Here is a 21567-nt window from a genome sequence, read left to right on the forward strand (position 1 = left end):
GATAAAAACAAAGTGTAATCGATAATGCATAAATATACATGGAAATCTTTGATCAGCGATTTGCATATACAGGTGTATAATACCACTGAATAGTTTCCCTGAACGGTTTTATGCTATGCAACAGTCTTTCTCCATGATCTCTCCAAACTCTTCTCATGGTGTAGCTTTTACTTCGGGAACTACCTGTGCTGTGACCTGATGCCTGTGCCAAATTCACAGATCTCCCAAAATAACATACTTTGGAAGACCTCCTGCTGCAGCTTAATAGTTTCCCTCCCTGTTGCTGTCCACCAGTGGGTCCTAGGGTTGCTGCCATGAAAAGTACCAACTGCCCTCAAACTCCAGCTTACAGCACCTACGTCCATGAAGGACATTCGAATGTGGTCTGGTCTGACTCACTGTTCCTGTTCTTACTCAGAACAGTGTAGAAGTGTTTTCAAATGTGGCGGTTGGGTTGATATCACTCTGAGCTTCAGGTTACATGACATGCCTGTCATTGACTTATGGCCCAAGGTGCTCTGTTATCAGGTATAGTCCTTCTGGAGAATAACACACTGAAACAGTGGATTTCAGGGAAAATAGATAGTGACCGAAGAGTATATATAAATATGTATACAATTTTTTTTGCAAAAAAGTTGAAAATTAATGAAAAATTTAATTTTCAAAAAAGTAACACAAAATATGTATTTAAAACTAAAATGTACAAATATATGCAGATACACATGCAAATGTATATACATGTATACAGTACGTAGGTGTCCACACAAACATTTGCAAAATGTTTTGCCAACAGATTGAGAGAGAGAGATGGAGACATGCAATTCTCAAAGAACAGTCAATTAGTCCAGTGCTCTGTTTTTACCAGTTTACATGATACAAATAACAATGTATAGAGTTGATAGGGAACAAGATTTATTCATTTATTTTTTTAAATAGAAAAATGGTGAAGGTTTATGGCGCAGATTAGCGATCAGGAGAGAAGTGGGTCTGCAAGAGACCTGTTTTGAGACTCTTCTCGAATGTTGCTAAGGATTCAGCAGTTCTGAGTGAGAGAGGGACCTCACTCTATCACACGAGTCAATACAGGGAGCCTCTGGGTTTTTGATTTTGGACCTCTTCGATGTGGGACCACCAAGTGGCTGAAGGTGGAGGAACATACTAGTCTGGCTGTGGGGTAAAAAGTGATCAGGTCCTATAGTTTCGGGGAGGAGATCCATTGATGGTCTGACAGGCCATGATCACAGTCTTGTACTTGATGCAAGCAGCTGCGGAAAGCCCATGGAGAGAGATGAAGGGAGATTCATGGGAGTGCTTTGGCATGTCAAACACAGCTTGGGATGTGGCATTCTGGATCAGCTTCATGGCAGAGACCGTTGGTCTAGGCATGGGTCCTGGTAAAATGCCAGTCTTTATACACCATTTCTTGTCTGGTGTTTCCCCTAAGACCTGTTTGCTGAAGGACACCCTACCAGGAGCACAAGGCTCCAGGTGACAGCTCTGAGGTTTATAAAGACACACAAGCACGACCACACCAAGGTGATGGCTCCTTGGTGGAACATTTTTTTGCATACTTTACAGTATGTTTGCTTTCTCACTTTAGATGGGGCAATAAATGGAAGTTATTGTGTGTTAGAATATTACCATGGATAATATTTAGTGCAACATGTAGTAATACATTGAAAGTTGTTTTTGTGCTTCCTCTCCTTTGCATGCTGTGTACACAGGGATTGACCTTGAGTCAGTTTGCCAAGGCAGTCAGTGGTGGCTCTGGGGCTGGTAATTCCCAAGAAAGCTCCAGTGAGACCAGTGCCACCAACAGGAGAACCAAAAGCATCTATACCCCTCTGGAGCAGCAGTTCCTAGAGATCAAGGCACAGTACAAAGACGTCCTGTTGTGTGTGGAGTGTGGCTACAAGTATAGGTTCTTTGGGCAAGATGCAGAGGTAAGAGAGACTGGAGCAGCAAAGAACTGAGGCATTGTGACTAATTAAAATAAACAAAAACATTAACTCTGTTACTCACTTGGGAAACAAAGAAAACACAATGTTTATTGATGGGAAAGCAGCCAATAAAAGGATTGCGCTGATGGACACCTCATTATAGGTTCGGAATTTAAACTGTTGAGATTTTTCCATCATTTTGTCATTTAGCAGATACACACACACACACACACACACACATTTTCAGAACCGCTTGTCCCAGACGGGGTCACGGGGAACCGGAGCCTACCCGGCAACACAGGGCGTAAGGCCGGAGGGGGAAGGGGATACACCCAGGACGGGACGCCAGTCCGCCGCAAGGCACCCCAAGCGGGACTCGAACCCCAGACCCACTGGAGAGCAGGACTGTGGTCCAACCCACTGTGCCACCGCACCCCTCATTTAGCAGATAATGAGCTTTAAAACAAGTTTTTGTTTTTTAGCGAGTATCCAATGATGAACACACACCGATTCATAAGTGCAGAGACACAAAATAACTAGAGTAATGTGTCTTTGCAGATTGCAGCAAAGGAGCTCAACATCTTTTGCCACATTGATCATAACTTCATGACCGCCAGCATCCCAGCCCACCGCCTCTTTGTCCACGTTCGGCGTCTGGTCTCCCAGGGTTACAAGGTCAGGTGCTTAAATCCTGTCATAGGTTCACATGTTTGTTTTTTCCATTGATGACCTTGCCATCAGTAATGAGATGACAATGTAAAATGTTGTGTATTTTGTTTAATTAAGACTGTATTTTATGACCTATATGACAATCAGATAACATTTTAGGAGCAGTTTTTCACGGTGTCAGTACTCTGCTTTCAGGTGGGTGTGGTAAAGCAGACGGAGACATCAGCGCTGAAGGCTGTCGGAGCTAACAAGAGCTCTCTCTTCACGCGACAGCTCACGGCGCTCTACACCAAGTCCACCTTGGTCGGGGAGGGTATCCACCAATGGCTGAAGGTTTTCCATACTCCTGCTGTTTTACTGCCTGTATTTGCTGAGCAAGAGCTGTCAGTTCAGTGCTTCTTTACAGCGAATACTTAGCAAAGCAACTCAGTTTAGTGTGCCTTAGGGTACATCGTTTTACACACCTTTTGCCTACAAGCACCATGTTCCTAAGCACTGCTGTTCTGCTGCTTTGGTTAGATGAGAACTGGACACAACTAAATACACTTCTGCAATTTACTGCCTGTGAGATTATTAGTTCAGTTTGTTTTTTAATAAATCTCTTTGGTTTTTAATTAGCTATGGTTAATGGTTTAATTTTTTTTTTTTTCCCTTTTAAATTTTGCTTTAAAAACTGACTTTGCAAGTTGTTACTCCGGAACCCTTGACATGACTGTTTTCAGACATGAACCCCTTATTGAAGCTCGGAGAGCTGGAAGACGCGGAAGACGTGGTGGTGGATGCACCTAATAGCTATCTGATGTGCCTGAGCGAAAGCTTCAACAAGAAGACCAAGGAGCTCACCTTGGGTATTGTGGTAAGAGCAGGACCCCACATACATCTTGTATAAATGGAGTGTAGCTTTCATTTGACAATGACTTGTGTGTTTTCAGTACTCTGTGTCTATTAACTATTTACACCTTTTGAATATTTTTGTATTGTTCCTTTGATTTACATCACCAGTCACACGTTTGAGCAGATTTGCTGGGAATTAGTTTTTAACGTGGCATTTACTGTTGAAATAAGTTTTCTCTGCAGGGTGGTGGGACTCGCTCTCCGTGACAGGGTGAGGAGTTCGGCCATCCGGGAGGAACTCAGAGTAGAGCCGCTCCTCCTCCGCATTGAGAGGAGCCAGTTGAGAGACTTCTGGTAAAGATGCCCCCTGGGTGCCTCCTTTTGGAGGTATACCAGTCACGGCCAACTGGGGCGAGGCCCTGAGGTCAGCCCAGGACTCGCTGGAGAGATTATATCTACCAGTTGGCCTGGGAGCGGCTGGGGGATCCCCTGAGTTGAGCTGGAGGAAGTTGTGAGGGGCAGGGACGTCTGGGCGTCTCTGCTCTCCTATTGCCGCTGTGACCCTAGAAGGACAAACGTTCAAGAAGATGGAAAATGAGAAACGTGGCATTTAGTCGAGAAGATTTAGCAGGAAATGAACCGACTTGTCTTCTCAGCTCTTCTGCAGCACTTCACAGAGATGTTGGGCACTTGTGGATCAGTTTTCTTTGAATCTTCTTATCAGTTCATCCCATACAAATTCTTGCGGTCCTCAACTTAAGGCATGTAACAACCTGGATTTAACAACAGCCATCCCGTCAACCTTGTGTTATTCCCAAATCTTGAACTTTGGTTGTAATGTCTAAGATCAACAGCTCTGCCTATTGTATGATAGCTTGGGCTGGCTGTGCTGTCACGAGACACCAGGATTTCTTATTGACTCAGTCGGTATGTCTACCAGTGTTGCATTTTTTTAAAAATAATTAAAAAAAAAAAAAGATTTATTTACGGAAGGTTTGTTTTCAGATTGCATTCAAGTTAACTTTTTTTAAATGGCTAACAAATTTAAACAGGAGTATTCTGGTACTGCAGAAAAGCAAAAGAAAACAGATTTAGAAATGAAAGTGAAAATCACTGCAGCATGAAAATGTAATACTGTACTGTAATTATGCTGCTGTTCTCTCACTCACTCTTGGTTTATGTAATATTTTACAATGGGGTTTATGATGTCCGATGAGGTTTTATGTGCACTTAAACTTTTTGACTGGTACTGTAATTTCAGTAACGTCAATTAAGTACCTCATACACAATGCTTATATGGTAAGGTGCAATTTTACAGATGACGGATATGAAATGAGTATGTCAGTAGATAATAAAAAATATCTTAGCAAGTCAAGAGCTGGGGCTGTACAGCAAAATAATTCAATCAATTAATGTTAATGAGTATAGAATTCTGCTGCAGGCCTTCCCTTATTCAGAAGCCTCAAGTTTAGATGATTATCTGCTTAAAAACAAAAACCCCTCATAACATTGAAGTACGTATGACAGAGTATTTCAAATCTCTGTGGTTTTCTTTACTCCTACGTTTAGTAACCTTTGGATTTAATAACAGCACTATTCTTGTGTAGTCTAATAAAATAGGCAAATACTTTGACCAAAGCAGGAATGGTAGGAATGAAAAATAGGCAGACAGAATGGTGAAACTGTTCAGAACGCAAATAAAGGTCTCTCTTGTCAATGTGTAGGTCTAATGTGAAGTCAATATCACATGTAAACCTTTTGTTTTCTTGTTTCCACTCCAAGTTTTCCAGACCTGAATGGAAATAAATATATTTTGGTCAGTGAATTAATCAGTGGGGATAATTCGGTTTTTGTGCAAAGCTCTTCACTTATCCTCACCTGAACCTGCCAGATGGAGTAACCAGTGGTTTGCCAAAGATAGAGAGCAGTGGAAGTGAGTAAACCACATGAAACCCCTGTGTGTTTACCTCCGGTCCAGGCGGTGCAGCCCAGCACAGGGGACGTGATGCTCGACTGTTTCCAGGATGGTCCCACCCGTTCAGAGCTGGAAGCTCGCGTGCTGCGGGTCCAGCCTGTGGAGGTTCTGGTCCCATCGGACGTCTCCCTGGAGACGGAGCGCTTGCTCCGGAGCATTGCTTCGGCCAGGTAACCCCAGAGCTGTGCCTTGAAATACCTGCTTTTTAAACAGGTTTAAAAACATTGTCCTTTTATATGCTTCTTATTTATTTCTACAATGTTTTCTATTTAAATATTTTTCAAGTTGTTTCTTTAGATTAATACAGGTATTCTCAAAATTTAAACACCTGTTCTTGGATATAATTTATGTTTTGTCATTGTAGACTGACATGTAAAGTGCTGTTTTTTTTTTTTTTTTTTTAAAAAAAGAGTACCTTTTCATTTTATTTTATTAGTTTGCAGCTATGCTGTTGCTTTTCCCTAAAACAGCTTATAGTATTTCACCTACAACTTATACAGCAGGTTTTTTTACTGTGTTGGTTTGGGGTATGTGCCTTGCAGGAACGGGTCATGGGGGTTTGATCTGACAACCTTCAGACATTTCCATCAGAGCAGCTTTGGAAAAACAGGGTTTATACATACTGCTACTCTCATGGCCCAAATTACTTTACCTTTAAGTAGCTGAAATGTACATTTTAATTGTAAATCTCTTTGCATTCTAGATAGTGTCCTGGGCAGTTTTGTTTTCTGTGGAAATGTTTCAAGCAGCCGCTAGGTGTCAGTGGTTGAAAGTGTATCTTTTTGGTTTAAGGCAGAAGTTATCACGTGTCTCTGTCTTCAGTATAATTGGGTACTTTAAAATAATACATTTAAAAAAAAAAAAATCAGTTTTCCTCAGGTGGCTGTTGTATGAAGTACTAATGTATGTGGCGTTATTGGTTACCGACTGTTGCTGAGTACAAAGATGTCATGCAGGGTGCATCGCTGTGCATGGGGTCCAAGAAATTTAGATTGACTAAGTGAAGCTTCTTTAGTCAGTGCAAAGTAAACGTTGATAAATGCACATAGTGTTCATTGTTACAGTAAGAGAAACTAAGCTGCATTCCTGTCACTTTCAGTGCTTTCATCGGTCTTTTGTGGCGTTGTTTGGTTTATGTGATTTTTAAATGCTGCAGTATGTGGCCTCTGCTTCCCTTCAGATTGAGTGAGGTGCTGTTTCTTCAACATGGATGTGCTGGCAGTCCACGCTTTGCAATACAGTGTTCGTCAAGGTCAAGGACAACAACTCGAGACTCGGGGACGAGAGGCGCAAATACATGTACGCACTTCGAATGAATGTGGCTGCTGAATGTGTAGGAAAATTCCATCAGTCTGCCAGTCTGTCACATTGTGTGGAGTATTACAGATTTTTGCACCTAGATTGTCTCAAAGCACTCCACGCTACATTTCCAAAGGGATTTTAAAAAAGATATCAAACTCATTAGCTCATTGTAAAATTCTTGTTTTTTTGCCTTTGTGTTTTTGGCTCAGATAAGATGTTTCCAGAATTGAATTTTGCCTGACAAGGGAACAGCTGGTAATTGCAGCTCCCTGTTAGGCGGAACTGCGAGAGGGCAATTAGTGCCTTTGTGGTAAACGGCTCAAGTTAAAAGGATGTGAGCAAAGGACAGAGACGGCAGAGTCCGGAGGCAGTGCTCACGAGGACGCTTGGCACCTCTGACTCCTTTCTTCCTGTCTGGAGGTGCTGTGCACTGCAGCACACACTCTGCACCTGCTCATCCGCAGCCGTGAAGTGGGCAGTTTTTGAGCGCTCGTGTGCTTTTACTGTTCCCAAAGACATTGTTTCCCCATGTATTGTTTCACAGAGCACTCTCGCTGAGCAGAGCGCCTCCCGCTGGCAGACTTCCACTATAGCTTGGGCGACATGTTAATATTAATGAGCGGTTGCCCCACCAAGATTAGCCACTTCACTGTGGGATTATAGAGAACTTTAATAATAGATTCGTATAAATTATTTTCAATAATAAACCTTTGAACAATGTACTGTACTGTTTACCATAGGAAGGAAAGTTAGATTTGTATTTGTAAATGTTTAATGATTTACATTTAGTAATTCAGCTGACGCTTATCTCTAAAGCGACTTTAACTTATTTACCCACTTATACAGCATGGTAATTTTACTGGAACAATTTTAGGTTAAATACCTTGCTGAGGGGTACTACAGCTGGAAGTGGGATTTGAACCTGCAGCCTTTTGGGTCCAAAGGCAACAGCTGTAACTGCTATGGTGAACTGAGGAACATAACAGTGTACTGGATCATGCTCTAGCATGACATTTCACGCTCTATATGTTCTTCATCCATGCTTTGGTGAGAAAACGGAAAAGGCGATAGTATTGGACTGAGGAAGAAACCTGTGGTCTTGATGCTGAGCTAATAGTGTCACTAATGTCACTAGTGTCACGAAAGCGTGTACACAGACGCAGTACTGTGAGCTTCTGTACACACACAAGGGGATTTTTCTCTCAGTATGTGGTATACGACTGCTTACATGTGTTTGCCAATGTATTTTTTTTTTTCTTGTTATCACTGATTGTGTTTCAGGAGGCAGTTTTGTGACAGTACGCGTATTTTGTATGTGTTCATGTGTCTCACCAAGGTTTGCTTGTGTTGCTGATTTGCTTTGCACACATAAGCGTTTTGCTTTATAAGGAGCGTGGGATTGTGAGCGATCTTGCTAAGGACCCTGTGTCTGGAGACTGTGACACCCTCCGTGGATCTTCTGAAGGCGGCCGTTTCAGCTTGGGGCCACCAAGGAAGCAGGTCATTAGTAGTAGACACTTCCACCGTCTGTGTTAAAGTGTGATGTATATGTTGATGAGCTTGGAATGGCACGAAAAGCGTAGCATGGAGACACATGGAGCCATGGTTTAGTGATCACAGTTTATTTCTGGAACCTTTTACTGGCATGATGAAGATGACATGTGTGCTGCCAAAGCTTATATGGGGCAGTAAAGTGAAAACGGCAGGACTGCAGCAGCTGGAAACGGAGAAATTAACTGAAACATAGCTGGATAAGAATTACTTTCTCCCTTATTAATCCATCTTTCTCAATTTTTTTTTTTTTTTTTAAAAAAAAACCTCCAGTGTTGTTTCTCTCACTCGCTTGTTCTCCATGTGTCTTTTAATGTTTGGTTGTGAAGCTGTCTAAACAGTGTCGAAGAATCGTTCTGGGTTATGTTACCGTCTGCTAGGTGTGTTATGAAATATTTTATACTACAATGAAGTTTACAAGTCACGACTGCCCTTGTTATTTTACACACAACATGGGTGAGATAGCAGAGTTGTTGCATAGTGATCATAAATCTGCAATCCGGGTGCCGAACCAGCTTTTGAAATATGTTACTCTTGTGTGCATTTTCAAGTGGCTATGACATTAACTAGATAGTGCAACACAAGAAATGGTATTCTTTTACGTTTATTCATTTAGCAGACCCTTTTCTCCAAAGCAACGTACATCTCGGAGAAAAATACTATGAGTTCATTACATCAACAGAAGGTGAGACTTGGATGCAGATGCACGATTCTAAAGTAGTTAATTTGTTACTTTCCACCATATGAACCAATGTGCATCACCTGAGTAACTGAATAAAGGTTTGTCCAGTACTCAACAATTTTTAATCACAAAATTATTAAGCATAAACACTTACTCATTTATCACAGATTAGTGGACAAGTGAATCCTTATTAATATATGTAATAAAATATGCGTCTTGTAAAAAGTGGTTTGAGTATATACTTTGTGATCTGCATGAGTTCGGCTGCAGGTCTCAGTCGTCTTATAGTGTCTCCGGGTTACCTGCGTAGAGGAGTATGAGGACTTCACTGTATTAGTAAGGTTTTATGCTGGAAATGATGTAAGAAGAGATTGGATGCGTGTCATCATTGATAGGAGTTGGAATAATAGGCAGTGTACCATTTCAGCTTTGCTTTTGGTGCCGGGGGTCTGTTGCTGGTGTGAGCCCCACTGTGTGAATCGCTGTGTGTCGCCACATGTGCGGCACCCAGCCTGCCTTCTGGTTGGTAGGCTTTAAAGGCTTCCTAGCAACTGACACCGTACGTCTGCTCCTATGTCTGGTAATTACACTCCTGGGTCCGGCTAAATCTTCTGGGTCGTCTTTATTTTGAAGCAAGTTCTGTCTGCGTGTCCTCGGCTGCATGAGACCTTGGTAATTCCCAGCAAAGTGGTGCCCGACCTTCAGTTACCACTGCAGGACAAAACCATTTTGCCTCAATTTTGTTTCGCCCTTTATATCAGGATGTATAGGTGGCATGCTGATTGTGTTGTAGAAGTGTCGAAATTGGACGAGTGGGACGGGAAATTGGATGTATGGGCATCGTTTGAATGTATATAATATAAATGGGAGTTATACCATTTGTTTTCGTTTAAGGTTAGTGCATTCTGCAGTGAAATTCGGAACCAGCGAACAATACTGTTGAGTGAGGTGTGAATGCTGACCACATAATTAAATCACTGCAGATGTTTGAATATTACGATTACATGTACATTTATTCATTTAGCTGATGGTTTTTCTCCGAAGTGACTTACTGTATTAAGGTACCTACAGTTCTTTACCCATTTTTATATAGCTGGGCAATTTTACTTGAGCATTTTAGGTTAAGTACCTTGCTCAAGAGTGATACAGCTGGAGGTAGGATTTGGACCTGCTACCTTTGGGTCCAAAGGTTGCAGCTCTAACCGGTACACTACCAGCTAATGCCTCCATCCTCAAACAAGAGCAGTGAGTAGTAATTTGTTTTTCAAAGTTACACCACCCTACAAACAGTACTCTCATTGTTATATTCAAGTTGGTTAGCCAGTTGGATATCTGGTGGAGTCCTAATATCATTTATTTGCCTGTACTACAGCACCAGAAAAGCTAAATAAATAAAAAAAATAAACAAATAAAAATAAAGTAATGCAAAAGTCTGTTTAATATTCCAGCATTTATATTTGTTTAAGGACACTGCATGGGTTATGATGCGGGGTCCCGGCACTTACCTTTAAATGCTTTCAAAGTGGAAAAATGATTCACTCAAAAAAAAAAAAAAAATAAGGTGGTTTTTACCAGAAATTGAATTTAACAGTGTGAATAGGTGAATTGATTGAGTTTTATGGATAGATTAAAAAGACTTTGTCTTGCAGTCTTAACTGAAAAATCCATTCATTGTATTTAGCATGGATTTAGTTTTCTGCATAGACGAGTTCTCCTTGCATTACTCAACACCTTTGTGTCAGGCTGATGTCAAAAATCTTCCAAATTTTTAAATCAAGTTTGCATGACTAAAAAGTCAGCTGTGCCTCATGTTAATTTTATCATGCACCTGCGTTGTTCTCATGTTTCATGCAAATCATAATTTCACTATGAAATAGTCTTTCTTCATCACTTGTTCTTTCTTTGAACTGTACATTTTTTAACAGAGTATGACATCAGTAAAGATATTTGTCGTTAACAAAGATAAATGTCGGTTGCCAGTAATTAAATGTCTGATCATACTTGATTATGAGCTGAAGTAAGAATTTCATTTATGATTTAACATGTCTTTCATTTCTCGTCCATGAGTCATGTTTCTGAGGAAGTCAGAGACGACCCTGCCGCGGACAGAGAGGACCATTGAGAGGTGTTGGGAGCTCCAGGCACTGTTGGTTCTTCTTGGGATTTTTACCAATCCCATGAACAGTTGTGGCGCTTAGGTTATTGTCTCTCATCGTAGCTCTGTAATTGTTTGAATTCTGACACAGGAGAAACAAGAATGAAATCTATTGATCTTCTGCACACCCTCCTCAGTGAAGGAAGCTTTAATCGGACGCGTAAATCTGCGATCGGCTCGTGTTTCCCCAGCGTCCTCAGCTGCTCCACATTATAGCTGTGCCGTTTCTAGCTTGTGGTTCAACACATACAGATCAATACGAGAACTTTGCAAATACATATATCGCTATTACTTTCCTTTATCCCAATATCTGCAGTGCTGAAGGGAATGTCAGCACTTCTGACAACTTGAAAACAAATTTAAAAAATTGTATTTGCTGGAGATAGAGACCATGGCTTATTGCTTATGATAATGTGGAGGCCAAACCCATGGAATCGAGTCCAATAACGTTTTATAAAAATGTAGCAGAGGTGGTGTTTGGAACACTGCTGTGAAATCGTGTGCAGATCGAGAACACAACTTGTTTTAATTAACAGCCTTAGGTAGATATGTGGTTATTAATGTAGGTCTTTTCAGTGCGGTACATATTAGAATGAACAGGGCCTGTTCCTCCAGGGCAAAATCCAGTCTTGTCAGTTGTGCTGCACAGCCACAGGATTTAAATGAGATGCCAGGTACCAGGAGATAAGTGTGAAATAACACGGATCCAAGGTGACTCAATTTAAATATGTAGGCAATTGTATTGGCATTTTATTTTATTGGCAAAATGTATTCATTGACTAAGCCCTTATACATTTTTAGCACAGCTAAAAGGAACAAGATAATTTATCATTATTCCACAACCTTCATACCGATCCTCTTCCACCCTTAAATAGAGTTAATTCACGATAGTAGAACACAAACAGAAATAAAGTATATTTGTTTTTTCCTTCTAGTCACTTCAAATAGTAAAATTTTGAGTGGTCACAAAATAAAGCTTTGTGGTTTATGAGACAGAGTTCTTGAAAAACTGCCAGGAAAGCACCACAGGGGAGGGAGAATTGTATTGATTTCTTGCACGTGGTAAAAAGTGACGGTTTCCACTGTACCCTTGTGACTGCAGCATCCAGACAGGTGACAGAATCCGCACCGAGAAACGCGACTGCTCCCAGTTTGACTTCCCAAACGCTCTGAAGACTGTCACAGACTTTTACTCGGGCCCGTCTGCTGGGACAGATCCAGGTGGGTCAGGTGCTTCTTCTTTTAATGAATGTGTTACTTACTTACTAGAGGTTCATACTGATGCAAAAGCAGTTTTACGCTCCTATCAAATGTAGGAAAGAGGAACCACTTTTTAACACTTCTTTGGTAACCCAGTCTCTCGGGCACTTCACTGTCACCTTTATTTGTTCCTGTCACTTGAGTCTGATGGGGGAATCCATTCGACAGACAGGGCTGCCATTCACAATGCATTTTTGAGAATATTAGTCAAACTTTGCGTAAGGGGTGGAAGCCTAATCGATTCAAAAGCTACCTAGAGAAATGCCCTTTGGATGGGTGATGAATAAAGTGAGGTCTTTATGGAGCTTGAGCAGTGAGTTACTGCTGTATCGATCACCACAAGCTGATTAATCTGTGTAAACTGCATGACATTTGCGTGATGTGCCTCCTTTAATTTTCTCTCACTGTTTCTTTGCAGCTGCTACTGACTCCATAGTAGTGCTCCTTTTTTGAACGTGACATCTCGTATTATCTCAGCACATCATGTTGCTATTTTCTCTTAAGCTTCCTTGTTCATTCTCATTCTTATCACAGGTTTAGCCAAAGATGGACCTTTTCTTCCCAATACAATTCCCTGTCTATGTAGTTGCATAATGTCTAAAGCAGATGTACTACCAGAGGATTCCCTCAGGTCTGGACAGCACTGGAAATGAAGGCTGGCACTTGTGGATAGCAGGCAGTGCTTTTGTGCCAGGATGAGCACTCGTCTTACTACAGATGCAGTAAAAATGAAATTCGGGTTACTTCAAAACACACACACACACACATTGTCTGAAGCTGCTCGTACCAAGTGGGGTCGCTGCGAGCCAGAGCCTAACCCGGCAACACAGGGCGCAAGGCTGAAGGGGGAGGGGATACACCCAGAATGGGATGCCAGTCTGTCACAAGGCACCCCAAGCGTGACTCGAACCCCTGACCCTCTGGACAGCAGGCCCTGGCCAAACCTGCCGCGCGACTGCATCCCGCTGCACAAATACATCCCCTCACTATCTTTTATGAAACGTAAAGCACAACTTTCGTTAGAGAACCTTTCACTTAAATGTAGATAACAAAGGAATGCCACTATGGTGTTTTTCAGCATGTTAAATACCTACCACTGCATTCTTTTTTGTGTTTATTGCTCTATGAAACATTTTTTTTTTTTTTTTTTAACAAGTTAAATTCTTACTCTTTTTTGCTTTTCACCTAAGAGTGCTATCATTTATTTGCATTTGCCTTTCCCTTAGAAGGTGTGATCATGTTGACTAGTAGTGTGTTTCATCTGGCCTGTGTCAGCACGGGGTGTGGGTTGCTCATGTTGGCGCAGGGGAGGGGATTTGCCCACATTTTTATGGGATGCCTTCTGAACTGAGACACACCTGCTCAAGGGCAAGAGCATGTAAGGTTATTGGAACACCTTGTATTCCTTGATCTTCGTGAATTCTCTCTTTTCTGTTCTTTTGTTCTCTCTATGAGCAATATATTTATTCCAAAACTCCTCTTAGTTGCGAACAGCAGTCATTTCAGATGATGGGGGGAAAAGCTTAATGTACTTAAATTCTAATACTCCTGAGCAGGCAGGTTTACTCCAAAATATTGAGGATTTATTGTCCATCTCTTTTTTCTGTGTGTTCTGTAGGATCCCAGTCACTCTCCAGTCTGATGAGCATGGACTCTGCGGTGATCTGCTGCCTTGGCCCAGTGATCCAGTACCTGACAGAGTTTAACCTGGAAAGGGTCTTGCTCTGCACAAGGTAGTGTTCCTTTCCAGGTTCTGCCTTACTGCTGGGCACATCCTTTGAAGTACTGCATTTTTATTTTCTGCCTTTTTACTTTGAGAATGGAAAAGCAAAAATCCCAGTAGGTTATTTGTGCGAAGAGCCCTGTCGCTCTCAGCGCCCCATTCTGCCCAGGGGACATCACCACTTCAGTATAAAAGTTGTTGCAACAAATAGGCAAAAAAATTACATTTCAGAAGCCCACTTCTGGCATCTCACTCCATATTTGTTTTCCACAAAGAAAGAGCTACAAAATAGCTGAGGAGTGTTGCATGAGCAACTTTACCATGAATTGGGTTTGTCCAGTGAGAACTTTGGTCGTTATGAGCCGTCTTTGTATTGTTAGTTGCCAAGAAGACGTGAAAAAACATTAACTCCAGCAGAATGTTCACTATTCATACAGCATTAATTTTTCAAAGCAAAAACCCCCCTGCTGCTTGAAGCCCTAAGTGGCTGCAAACCAAATTTCATCCCAACAAATCTCTGACTGCAGTGTTTCAGTTGTTCAGTTGCGCTGCCGCATGATAAAGGCCAGAATCCCGAGTTCCCACCTGCTTTTTCCTACTTGCCAGACCCCCCCCCCAAACATATTGGCTGCATTTTTGGTAGGTAAGGAGGTAGGTTAAGGGTCTTCAAAACGAATATGCCTGGGAAGCGCTTTTGTTGTTTTCATAGTTGGTGAGGGTACAGAACTGTCTGTTGTTGTCTTGTTCTATGTCTCTAGACTGCCTGAGTAAACCTACATGAACACAGAGAAAACGTGCAAAGTTTGTAGAGCCAAAGGCAGATTCTGGCCTGCAACCCAGGAGCTGTGAGGCTCTGGTGTTTGCCTGCTGCACCACTGTGCTGCTGTATGTTTTCAGTAGCCCTGCACAATTACAGTACTGGCGAGGTTCCTTTCTTTTCATGGAGCAAATAAATAAATAAATGACCATAAAAGGACCAGAATAGAAATAGCCGATCAGTTTTATTTCTCTGTACAGAGGTGGCTTCCTGCACCCTGGTTAGTACTGATTGACTAGTTTCTCTCCATTTAGACGGAAACTGTGTGCACTGAGCCACGGTTAAGGTTATCTGAATCCCATTGTTTACCCTGATTTTGCAAGTTCCTTTGTTTTGTACATCTCAGAAACAGAACTGCTCCACTGTGAAGGAGCACACAGATGAAAGATGATGCGTTTCTACCCGTTCCATTGTATGGAGCCGCTCTAAATTAACACACAAATGATCAGCAAGAAAAGACTGATGAAATGAATTTCTGATTTCTGCTCTCTGTGAGGAACACATCGATATTCTTTTATTTGTCACACATTTTTACTTTGTTCAGTAACCCAGAAAAGAGAGAATTGGAGAAAAGGCCCATCTGTGTGAAATGTGAAGGAACCTACAGACCACGAAATGCGTAGTGTCTAGATGTACCCTTGGTGGTCACTTAAAGACCTGGCACTTTGTGCTGTGTTCCAGCTCCTTCAGGAGACTTTCCTGTGAGGAAGAAGGCGTGATGCTCAGCGCCACCACCATGAGGAACCTGGAGATCCTCTGCAACCAGGTGACAGCCAAGGACAAGCTGAGGGCAATTCCGCTGCCTCCCATCAACAGCTTTGGTGGACGTTACGGTTGTTCATTCACCCAAACGTGCAGCTCAATTTTTTTTTGTTGTAAAATTGCATTGACAGTTGTTACTTATTTAATTTGTGTCTGTATCAATGCTGCGGTCGCTGATGTGTGATGTAATGTGACGTCTATCCAAGAGTGTCGCTGCACTTGACTGACACAGGGATTCTTTCAAATGTGTTTGTGCTGGTGATTTTAATATCCTTATCTGAATTTATTTGTTGACATAGGATTTAACCTCTTTTTGTTATCCTTTGTACTTCCATGACCATGTCTTGCCTGCAGACCGATGGGACGGTCAAGGGGAGTCTGTTGTGGGTCCTGGACCATACCCAGACCCCTTTTGGGAAAAGGCTGATGAAGAAGTGGGTAACGCAGCCACTGAAGTGTGCCACGTAAGTCTTCCTGTGAGCGGTAGCTCTCGCATCAGTGGGAACTGCATTAGCCAGTTAATCTGGAACTGTACAGTAGTGGTCAAGCAGTTCTGTTTTCTGGAATTTCTCTAGCCAGATGTGTATTATTTTATTCATTTTGTCAGTGCTTTTCTCCAAAGTGACCGGCAATATTAGGTGTTTATACTAAACTACTTGTAGTTATTCACACAGTTATGGAGCACAGTGATTTTTTTACTTGATCAGTTTAGGGTACTGCAGCAGGGGTAGGGATTGAGCCTGACAAACTTGTACTGTAAGGTAATGTCCCTTACTGTACATCTCCCACTGCACTATGTTACCTGCTTCCTCAAACCTATGCTGGTACTGCTGTTATTCACTGGAGTTGTCTTGTGTACCTTCCACTGCTCTACCTGGTGTGAAAGTGTAACCCCTGACTGTACTCAGCAGTTATGCATATGTATGGAAGGGCATATTTTTCCTCTTGTGTTGGTTTTGACCCGAATGTGCCCTCCTCTCTCGTCATTATGCTCTTCTTTGGGAGAGCCATGTATTTCCCCCCATGTCTGGGATGGATTAGAGGTCTGCCCTAGCTTGGACATCCACCCCCACCCACTGTGGATTACAGGAAAGCACAACCATATGTGGATGCAAGTAAAGCCTGGCTTAACCCATTTGGGGTTAAAATTAAACAGAATATCCCACATTGCAACCTTTGTGTTGTGACAAAGTGCCCAATTTAATGGAAGAATGTTTTCTGATTCTACTTATATTGCAAGATGTTGCTGGAAGAAAAGAGAAACATTTAAATATGCACGATTCTTCAGTCTCTGGGGGCTGACACATACTCGTTTTGTTGTCCTGTACAATTTAAGGTGTGGAATTTTCCAGTGATGCTTTAATATCGTTGCCCCTGGTGCGAAATATCTTCAGTTGACTATGAATTTATTTGTTACCGAAATATATATCTCTGTCGACTCTAATCAGTGTTTCTCTACTTCCTTGAGACCGGAGCACACATGATCCGTTCAGTTGATTAACTTCTGAAAATTATGAAATTGTAACCCTTGATGTGTTTAGGAAAACTGCTGGGAATTAATTTGTTCATATCTGTCAAATTCACTTTTGTTTGCTGTCGGGAATAATTAGATTTTTCCCCTCTCTAGCAGTGGTAAGCAACATTTCTTTAAACGGTTTAGATGTTTGCTGAGGATTATTGAACAGAAGCTCACTTTATGTATGGCCACCCTAGCGTGATATTAGTTGTTCAAACTGTTTGATCCTCGGTGTGCTGGAAATGTGTCCATTTGACTATCAAGAATCAAAACATCTTGTGATGCTTGCTGATGTTAAAACCTGAGTCCTGCATTCAGTGCTTTAGGAAAAATAACTTTAAAACTCATTATAAAACTTACTACAAAATATTGTTTTCCTTTGAGCTGAAAGCTATATGAGGTATAAACCTAGGTGTTTTTTCCTACTGGGTTGGGCAGCTTTCATGGTTGCAGAAATGAAATGAAACTTTGGCAAATTTTTTTTCTTTCTTTTTTTAATGTGATAAATGAATGAGCTGAATCATGAGATTCAGACATTTTTATAAATTCAAAATTAAAAATTGAAAAATAAGACTTAGGAGCTCCTCTTTCGTGGTTCCTAACGTGGTGTTCCCCTGTTTGCTCAGGGACATCCAGGCACGACAGGATGCAGTGGCTGAGGTCCTCTCTTCTGAATCGAGTGCCCTCCCCTCTGTCCGTGCTCTGCTGAGGCGGTTGCCTGACCTGGAGAGGGGAATCTGCAGCATTTATCACAAAAAGGTATTTCACCAAGGCAGTGCAACATCCACGGGAAGCACTCTAGCCCCTACTTTAGTCCCTACCACAACTTGTCTACAGTAGTGTCTATAGGATACGGTTTTCCAGGAGCACACCTGGCACAGGTCAAGGGAAATAGATTTCTCATTAAACACTGTGAACTTGATGCCTTGTGGAGCCAGAGCGTGAATTGACGTCGAGGGACGGTTCTAATTCTTTGCTTTCTGTTAATGCGCAGTTCATACATTTGAAGGTTTAGTTGTGCTCAGGTTGAAAATGTAGACCTGGAAATTGACACTTTTGAAAGATAATGAATTTGGATGTAGAATTCTTGTGGTGATTAAAACAGATTATGGGATAGGCTCCCAACTAGCAGGATCCTGTCTTAAGCAAGGGGTTTCTGAAAACCAACGGACTTTTTTGAGTAATGCATAACTGGAAAACTCCTGCCCTGGCCGTTTGTGTTGAAGCAGGTGTTTATTCCAGGGTCGTTCCATGGCTGTTTAATTACCTACATTTGCAACATAGAATTTTAGGTTTTTTTTTTTTTTTTTTTCTTGCTTTCCCAAAGTACAGTAATGCTTCATTTAACAGGCTAAGTAGAGGAAAGGAGTCAGAAAACGTTCCCAGAACATGGAACGCTAACCCAAACAGCACTAAACATGATTACTATAGTGTAATATTTTTTAGATAGGTAAAAAATACAAATACAATAGAACAAAAATGAGCTGTCATCTAACAACATGGCACATGGTATCAACAAGTAACGCGTTGAAACACACCTTGCTACCCATCCCACATGTGAAAGATGGGCATACCAGCAGGACATACCTGGCTGCATCCATCGTTGCGCCTAGTGCTGTCAGCAACGTGTGCTCTATTTCACTACAGAGATGGCAAACATGGACAGAATCTTCGCATTCGCCGCTTCAGTGTCGCGTAGCTGAACGGACACAGAGAGCACAAAGCACACTGCACAGCTAGACTGTAAATAATGGGCTCCCAGTGCCACTTTACAGCCCTGAAGCCTTCGGTGTGCCACACGGATAGGAGCCCAGAAGCGTTAAATAAATGGTGTTTTATGGGATACTGGTGGGGTGGGGTGGGGTGATCTGTCAGTCAGGTTTGTTAGGCTTAAAACATAGATTTGTATGAAAACACAGTCTCCAGACTGAGTCTGTCACACCTGATAGTTATTTAATCTTCATGCATGTACAATTTATAATTGAGTGCTTTTTTTTTTTTTTTTTTTCCCCTCCCCCCTCCTCCTTTCTAAATATGCCAATAATAATACCACTATGCTCAGAAGTACAACAGTTGTATTAAGACTATTAACCCAACACTGTAGCGGTCATTATTGAAATTTTACTGGGCGTCTGTGGGTGGATCTTTATGCTGGATATTCAGAAGTCCTAAAATAATGTGCACATCAGCATAAACTTGAGACTTGACATATAATTTATATTTTTCTCCCACTTCAGGCTGAGTTTGTGTTTAGACTTGATGGTACTGTTTACCCATGTGCTGCTTTGTGTCACCTTTGCTTTATTGCTGTGTCTCAGTGCTCCACACAGGAGTTCTACCTCATCATCAGCACTCTCTCCCGACTGGGGACGGAGCTCCAGGCCCTCGTTCCAGTGGTCCAGTCCCAGCTGAGCAGCGCTCTCCTGAAAGACCTCCTCCTGGCTCTGCCCACACTGCTTGCTCCTTCCCAGAGCTTTGTGCACTTGCTGAATGAGAATGCTGCCAAGTGAGCCAAGTTGGTCATTGTAGTTAATAGTTTGCAAGTTGCCAGATTCCCCGTGGACTTGTATGAGACAGTACGTTATCAGCACACTTAACAAAATTTTACATTTTTAACACTCTTGAGCTTGGGACATAGTAGTAGTTAAGAACTTGGGCCCATAATCCAAGTAGGGCCCTGCTTTAACAATCTTGAACTTGAGTTGCTCCAGTGAAATATCTGCCTGTTCAAATTGGTCATTCACTTTGGAAACATATCAGCTCAGCATCAAAAATAATAAATCCGCAGGGGAATCATTTTTAATGGCATAATCGTCAGGAATGAGGTTTTTTCATTCAAATATTTAATGACTTTTTTGTCAAATTGGAACATGTTAACAATCAGAATACTAATATACTGAATCCAGCAAGCTTAAAAGATAAGGACATCTATTTTGCAAAAATATTTTTCATATTTTATAGTCCACTTGAAGCATCTTGCTTCTTCCAAACTTGAGTGGTATATTTCAAATGTATCATATCTGCATGCAGTTTTGCAAAATATAGGCAATTTTTATAATTTCTGTGTTCCGAGTGATTGCTAGTGTAGTTTTATCGTATTTATTTATAATTTATAGTATTGCTAAAATCAAAGCAAGGATTTCTTATGAAAGAAAAGTTGAAAAGAAATGTATTTTTGTGTTTATCAAAATACAACTACAATATGGAATGGTCTTAAGATTCCTTGTCAGCTGTCATATCTTGAATACAAAGCTAATTTTACTCTAAATCTTGGCATCAAGGAGGCAACAAACACAATGATTAGTCAGGTGTCAATTATGAGAGAGATGATCAGTTTGTCTGTTGTCAGATGTTATGTAGCCTTTCATTTCCTGACAGGTAGAGCTCCGGGTTTGCCTGACCAGCTCTGACTTGTCTCTGAATGATCTCCAGGGCAGGTGACAAAACGCAGCTGTTTTCGGACCTAACGGAGTTCCCCGTCATACGGGAGAGGAAAGATGAGATTGAAGCAGTTCTGTCTCAGATCCTGGAGCACCGTCGTGAGGTGCGACTGATTCTGAAGAACCCTTCCCTGGACTACGTAACTGTGTCTGGTCAAGAGGTAAGAATCTTGGAAGACAGAGACCAAGGAAATCATGTGAAATAGCTTGGCAGGTGAACCTGGACTCCACTTGTTGCATACATTTTTTCATTAAACTGAATCTTCTAATCCGTAGTTTGAGGCTAGTGCTGCCCCTGATCTATACCAGATGTTTCAGGTGTTTCACTGAAGATATCACCCCGACAGATAATTTCCCCTTTGCAGTATAATTTTCTGTAAGTCTCCCATGTTTTCTGTAGAAGTTACAGCTACTGCTGTCAGAAAAGTGATCCGTTAGCTGTCATATGCAAATGGAGGATTGCATTTTTGTTGATAGATTGAGTAGGTACTAACTGATGGAAAACCAGTGCAAATTCAGCTTTGTGCTGCATTTGTAACTTGGCTTTTTGACCTGATATTTTTAATTCTGCCTGAGGTTGTGTCACTTATTTTATTCTTATGAATTATGGCTGGAAATACTTGCATTGAAGTTAGAATGGAACATGTAGACATCATGCTAGGTAGAAAAGCTGCTTCAAGAAAGGATTATATACTATTGCTTTGTTCTGGAACGGCTTAGGCACGGTAGTCAGCATATCATTGTGGTTAAAGCTCCTGACTTTGGACACTAAAAGTTGTAGGTTTAAATCTTACCTAGTGTTGTAGTACCTTTGAGCAAGGTACTTACCCTAAATTGCTCCAGTAAAATTGCCCAGCTGTACAAATGGGTAAATGACTGTATGTACTTTAACATTGTAAGGCGCTTTGGAGAAAAGCATCGACTAAATGAATAAGTGTATG

General features: G+C 41.5%; 1 protein-coding gene across 1 annotated transcript in view; it reads left to right on the forward strand.

Annotated features, from left to right (window-relative positions):
* The window catches only part of msh3 (mutS homolog 3 (E. coli)), a 58655-nt gene that overhangs the window by 3269 nt on the left and 33819 nt on the right, over positions 1–21567 (forward strand). Inside the window, exons 4-15 of the mRNA XM_018760057.2 lie at positions 1725–1943; positions 2499–2615; positions 2805–2922; positions 3332–3465; positions 5422–5588; positions 12211–12329; positions 13987–14101; positions 15590–15674; positions 16025–16134; positions 17813–17945; positions 19505–19692; positions 20619–20787. Coding sequence (XP_018615573.2) covers positions 1725–1943; positions 2499–2615; positions 2805–2922; positions 3332–3465; positions 5422–5588; positions 12211–12329; positions 13987–14101; positions 15590–15674; positions 16025–16134; positions 17813–17945; positions 19505–19692; positions 20619–20787 — 1674 coding nt within the window. The remainder of the gene's footprint in view (positions 1–1724; positions 1944–2498; positions 2616–2804; positions 2923–3331; positions 3466–5421; positions 5589–12210; positions 12330–13986; positions 14102–15589; positions 15675–16024; positions 16135–17812; positions 17946–19504; positions 19693–20618; positions 20788–21567) is intronic.

Source organism: Scleropages formosus, chromosome 17, assembly GCF_900964775.1.
Source record: "Scleropages formosus chromosome 17, fSclFor1.1, whole genome shotgun sequence".
In the NCBI taxonomy this organism is placed as follows: Eukaryota; Metazoa; Chordata; class Actinopteri; order Osteoglossiformes; family Osteoglossidae; genus Scleropages; species Scleropages formosus.